Source organism: Berghia stephanieae, chromosome 11 (genome assembly GCF_034508935.2).
Source record: "Berghia stephanieae isolate SIO BIC M18660-M18661 chromosome 11, UCSD_Bste_1.3, whole genome shotgun sequence".
NCBI classification, from domain to species: Eukaryota; Metazoa; Mollusca; class Gastropoda; order Nudibranchia; family Aeolidiidae; genus Berghia; species Berghia stephanieae.
In genome coordinates, this window is record NC_088370.1 from 7,733,630 (window position 1) to 7,740,086 (window position 6,457).

General features: G+C 37.2%; 1 protein-coding gene across 1 annotated transcript in view; it reads left to right on the plus strand.

The window, feature by feature from the left end:
• Window positions 1-5,716, plus strand: part of LOC144956513 (uncharacterized) — a 12,457-nt gene extending 6,741 nt beyond the window's left edge. The window contains exons 5-9 of the mRNA XM_078887063.1: window positions 1,667-1,772; window positions 2,361-2,507; window positions 3,537-3,715; window positions 4,681-4,881; window positions 5,514-5,716. Coding sequence (XP_078743189.1) covers window positions 1,667-1,772; window positions 2,361-2,507; window positions 3,537-3,715; window positions 4,681-4,881; window positions 5,514-5,589 — 709 coding nt within the window. The 3' untranslated portion in view covers window positions 5,590-5,716. The remainder of the gene's footprint in view (window positions 1-1,666; window positions 1,773-2,360; window positions 2,508-3,536; window positions 3,716-4,680; window positions 4,882-5,513) is intronic.
• Window positions 5,717-6,457: the final 741 nt, after the last annotated feature.

Genomic DNA, 6,457 nt, shown 5'->3' on the forward strand with positions numbered 1-6,457 from the left:
TTCACAATCACAGGCTTCAGGCAGCCCCTACCGTTTTCTACGTCTATAATACCTATCAGTGACTATGTGGTCTTGTGGTACGACGCTCGCTTTCGGATCGGAAGGTTCTGGGTTCGAGCCCCCGCTCTGAGCAGCACATATCTGATTCCTTGGAAAAGGTTCTTTTCTCACATTCTCTCCCGTACTCAGGTGTAAATTGAGTAAGGCCGTTAACATTGTTGTTTCTGTCGGAAAAAAATTGTAATATCGCCTAACAGGCGTCATGTCTCGTCCTTCGTGTTACATGCTGCTGTTGATCAGAGACCCTTTGTAGAATGCTTTAAGCACGTTTAGTGGATACTGCGCTATACAAAAGCTCAAGTTTGTTTTTGTTTTCAATTTTTTTTCTGGGTTTATAAAAAGAATATCGTGTTTTAAGAATATATCCATTGCTCTCTCTCTCTCTCTCTCTCTCTCTCTTTCTCTCTATCTATCTATCTATCTATCTATCTATCTATCTATCTATCTATCTATCTATCTATCTATTTCTATCTATCTATCTTTTTATTCTATCTATCTATCTATCTATCTATCTATCTATCTATCTATCTATCTATCTATCTATCTATCTATCTATCTATCTATCTATCTATCTATCTATTTATCTATTTATCTATCTGCTCTTTTCGACAAAAACGTCAGCACAAACATTGGACAGCAGTTCCTGCAGTTAATTGATACACACTTTCCAAAAAACACAAGCTACATAAAATTATCAACAGGAATACCATAAAATAAGCTACTCGTGTATTCGCAACATATAACAAATAATTTCAAGCCAAAACAAAACAAAATATTAATAAACCACCGACAGGAGCAAAACCAACCCACCAGAAAATACAACTGCAGAAATAAGGAACATTCCCGCTAAACAAACAATGTTTAGAATCAAGTTTAATTTACCAAGCCACAGTAACCGAATCTAAAACAAACAAGCAAGAGAAATATGTAGGACTAACGGAAAATAATTTCAAAACAGGATACAACCTCCACACCTCAACATTTAGAAACACTAACAAAAAAAACATCCACAAAACTCAGAGAACATATTTGGAAATTAAAAGACAACAAACTAGACCACAACATTTCATGGAAAATTATATCTAAAGCAACAAGATACACACCAACATCAAAACAATGTAGCTTATGCCTGGAAGAGAAAATTACTATAATCAAACACCCTCATGAAGCCAAACTCAACACGAAAAATGAGATGTACAATACTTGTCCACATCGACGGAAGTACTTACTACTCAACTACAAACCTACGGAACCACTTCAACAAGCAACAACACACAACAAACCAAACTCATGTAACACACAGTCCTGACGATGGCTCAAAAGGCATGTAACATCGATGTAGACTGACTCCAACATTGTGGTCAAATTAAAATAATATCTATTTATCTATCTATATGTCTATCTATTTATCTATCTATCTATCTATCTATCTATCTATCTATCTATCTATCTATCTATCTATCTATCTATCTATTTATCTATCTATCTATTAATGTATCTATCTATCTATTTATTTATCTATCTTTTTTCCCATCAGCAAAGAACCACCATTTCTTGAACCACGGCGTATGGATACTTCTAACGTTTCTTATTTTCAAATTTCCAGAAATGGAATTCTTCAGATGGACTACTTACGACTGGAGTACGAGGAACGATACAACGATATTCATACGCTGATAGAGATATATAACTCAGAGCTCAAAATTAATGGGGTGGGTACCGGGATCTGATGATGATGATGATGATGATGATGATGATGATGATGATGATGATGATGATGATGAGGAAGATGATTATTATTATCATTATTATCTATAACAATGATAATGTGTAAAATGACGATGTATTAATATTTAAGACAGAAAAATCGTCCTTCAAATATCAATTGATTGAAATGACCCTCATCTTAGCAAAAACTCTCAAAATTGGGACTTTGCGAATTACAGCAGTACCACATAAGTTAATAATAGAGTTCAACGGTCGTGACGTCACTTCCCAAATAATGATGCATAATAATTGGTAGTAAATGGCGGACGCCATTATCTCCATCAACGCCCTCATGAAATACTTCTCCTACTAGCATAAAAGTGTATCCAGAGGAGAAAAACATTATAAACCTGATCAAGTTTTGACTTTTATACATTCTGATCACTGCCATGTGAAAAAGTCCTAGCCAGCATGAAGAAAAAAAGTACCGATCTTCTTTGTTTTGAAGCAAGCTGCTGGTTGCTTGGTTGGACGTGACATCAGACTAATGAATCCAATTCTTATTTTCCCCCAATCCCGCACTTCTTCCTCAGAAAAAAGTTGACAAGAATAAACCGTGGGCCAGTGAAGAGTATGAGGTATCCATGCGTTACAACCAGTCTGTCGATACGTATACAATGATGTCCATGGGGACCACCATCATTCACTTTGTCCCCCCAAGCAAGTCTACCGAAGAACAGGTGAATTATTTGGATAAACTCGCTCAATCTTAGAGCTTTTTGCTACTTTTCAAAATGGGGGAGAAATGCATATAAAACGATAATGTACATAGATGGTTTTATTCAACTGCCATTAACATTCAAAAACTAAAAACATTAGCTTTGATACTACGCTTATAATTTGTTTCTGAAAAATGTAATAAATAGGTATGGGGGAAAAGTCACCCTGTGTGTAATATTTATTTATGACATCGGCAAACCACAAGATTGAGTTGATTCGTTTTGAGAAGCTTTATTGACTTTCAGGGATAACCTTCCACAGTGGGAAACGGAAGTCAAACAAATAACAACTATAGTAGTGTTTCTAAACGTAACAATTATAGGGGTGATATGATATTGACCTGATTCCTTAAAATATACCAATGTATACTGTGACACGGGGAAACTACGGATATAGTCGGTTTTAGGGTTGAGTGAGTTAACCCTATCCTTACCAATTACAGGACAATTGTCACATTCGTTACGATGCAACCAACAACTCTCTCATCTGATTATTCTTGTTTTTCATAAACTTTAAAGAAAATGTGTTTATTCTAGCCATAAAAACTTGACCATGTGACTGTGATGTAGAGCTCGTATTGCTGACAATATAATGCATAGAATGTAATTGTTGATCTTCTGTTTGAGTAAGAAAAATCTATTTTTGTGTTTGGTGGATGTGAAATGTGGATGTGGGGGACATTCTGAAACTGGCCAGGAAGGAGAGAGTTAAAGAAGAAAAAAACTTGAGCTTTTATATAGCGCAATTTCCACTTAACGTGCTCAAAGTGCTTTACTACAGGTGTGTGGCTTATTATTATTTTATTATTATTATTATTATTATTATTATTATTATTATTATTATTATTATTTTATTATTATTATTATTATTATTATTATTATTATTATTATTATTATTATTATTATTATTATTATTATTATTATTATTATTATTATTATCATCATCATCATCATATTATGTATTTGTTTGTTTTTTCTTCTTTCCTTTAGAACTCCTTGCCAGGCATCTGTGTAGCGGTGGCAAGGAATTCCGTTTTGTACGACAGGGGAATGTGTAACCAGAGGAAGCGTGGTTTGCAACGATCCAGCATCAACAAGGGATTCAGACACTTACGAGCAGGAGTGATAGAGCATATGATCCGTGTTCAGCCCCAATTCAATGAAATCGGGTATGTGTTTCGTGAGGAATTGGATACAATAGTCTGATGTCGCGTCGCCCAGCAACGGCGGCCATTGTGGTTCTAAAGAAAGAAAATCGGTATTTTTATTCTTCATGCTGGCTAAAACCTTTCATATGTCTTGTGATCAGAATGTGTAAACGTCAAAACATGATCAGATTTATAATGTTGTTGTTTTTTTCCCTCTGGATACGCTTTTATGCTCCTCGGAGAAATATTTAATAAGGGCTTCCGCCATTGTTCCGATAGTTTAGAGCCAGTTGCTAGGTTACCATGCGTCATTACGAGGGAAGTGACGTTACGGCTGTTGAAGCGAATTGGGTCATGCAGTATTAGATCACGTTTATTTGGGTTATTCCCCCATCTGGTGTCCGGGGTCCTTCAACAGAGAGGCTGCAAGAATAGCTCAACGCCAAGCCTTACCTTACCTCACATTACCTGACCGGTGTTCCGTCTCCATACAGAGGTTGAATGTCATGAAACGCCATTCTTCACACTCAAGGGCCATTACCAAGCAGTCAATAATTAATTATCTTTTTACCAAGCCATCGGGTCGTTAAAGGCGACTAATGGCCCTTTTTGAGTCACCTGAGGCCAAATCAACTGGTTCCACTATTTTCTTACAGGAGCAAATTTCGTATAACGTAAATTATACATTTGGAATGAATCAGCTCGCCTGCAAAACACGTAAAAACATCATCATCATCATCATCATTATCATCATCATCATCATCATCATCATCATCATCATCATAATCATCATCATCATCATCATCATCATCATCATCATCATCATCATCATCATCATCAGCAGCAGCAGCAGCAGCAGCAGCAACATCACATCAGCATCATTATCAACATCAGCACCGCTATAATCTCCATCACCACCATTAGCATCACAACAAACACATCACCACTCCCATAATCGTCTGCCATAATATATTTCTGGTCACCAGCCCAGCAATTGTACAGAAAAAGTGTAAGGCCATCAAAGGCACCCGACGGCCGTGTAGGAAATCATGGAATAGATCCATTGCTGCTTGCTTTGCCATTATCGGTCACACCGACATCCGCTACTGTTTGGTCAAAAACAGGCTGGATGTTCTAACAGTCTTCCAGGAATGTACGAAAGCCCATTGTGGATTGAAATCTTCTAGGTAAATATGTTGTCCTATTTCGTCAACGTGATGCTAAGCTGCTAAAAGCTGTGGAGAATAAAAACATTTTCGCGGCGGTGACGGGGTTTGAACCCGCGACATTACTGGTACGAAAACTCTGCCTGGCCTGTGAGAGCGTGATCTACCCTATGAGCTATCCACGATCTCAAGTAGTCAGAGAGAGAGAGAAAGAGAGAGAGAGAGAGAGAGAGAGAGAGAGAAAGAGAGAGAGAGAGAGAGCTCTAATAATGACCTGAGTTAGAGGCGATCTTTTTTGGGATCGTGGATAGCTCATGCGGTAGAGTCACGCTCTCACCGGCCAGGCGGAGATGTCGTACCAGCACGTTCGCGGCTTCAAACCCCCATCAAAGCCGCGAAAAAATGTTTATTCTCTATTGTCTTCTGGCACTTTCCATCATCATCATCATCATCATCATCATCATCATCATCATCATCACCATCATCATCATCATCGTCATCACCGTCAACACAACCACCATCCGAATATCGTCATAAGAAAAAAAAAAACTTTTTAAAAAGAATCCTTTTCTTTACTCACCCCTCCTTCCCTCCCTCCACAACCCCTCTCCTCTCGCCCATCCTTTACCCCCCCCCCCTCCCCCACTTTTCAGCTGTTCCTTCATCAAGTCCCGGACTGTGCAGGCGTGCATCAATATCCAACCAGATTGTAGCAAACTCTACTCCTAAATCCCAACTCATTCAACTCAAGAGGAAATATAAACAAGTCCCACCGTCTCATATCGATATCATGACTGGAAGACCTAGTTGCTGAAATATGAATCTATAACCACAAATATAAACAGTAAGAAACAAAAATGACTATCACAGCTTCAAAAAATGGGAATTTACATTTTAAAATGTTAACGCTTGGTCAAGGTTTATGCTTTATTGAGGAGAATTTACAGGCACAAATGTTAACAGTTGATCAAGGTTTATGCTTTGATGAGGAAAATTTACAGGCATAAACGTTAACACTTGGTCAGGGTTTATGCTTTAATGAGGAGAATTTACAGGCACAACTGTTAACACTTGGTCAGGGTTTATGCTTTATTGAGGAAAATTTACAGTAAATGTTAACACTTGGTCAGGGTTTATGCTTTATTGAGGAAAATTTACAGGCACAAATGTTAACACTTGGTCAGGGTTTATGCTTTAATGAGGAGAATTTACAGGCACAAATTTTAACACTTGGTCAGGGTTTATGCTTTATTGAGGAGAATTTACAGGCACAAATGTTATCACTTGGTCAGGGTTTTGCTGTATTGAGGAGAATTTACAGGCACAATCATTAACACTTGATCAAGGTTTATGCTTTTATTGAGGATAATTTAGAGGCATTAATGTTAACACTTGGTCAAGATTTATGTTTTAATGAGGAAAATTTACAGGCACAAATGTTAACACTTGGTCAAGATTTATGCTTTACTGAGGAGAATATATAGGCACAAATATTAACACTTGGTCAAGGCTTATGCTTTTTTGTTAACATTTGGATGATTTATTGAGAATTTATTGGCAAAATGTTAACATTTGAATGCTTTATTTGACGAGAATT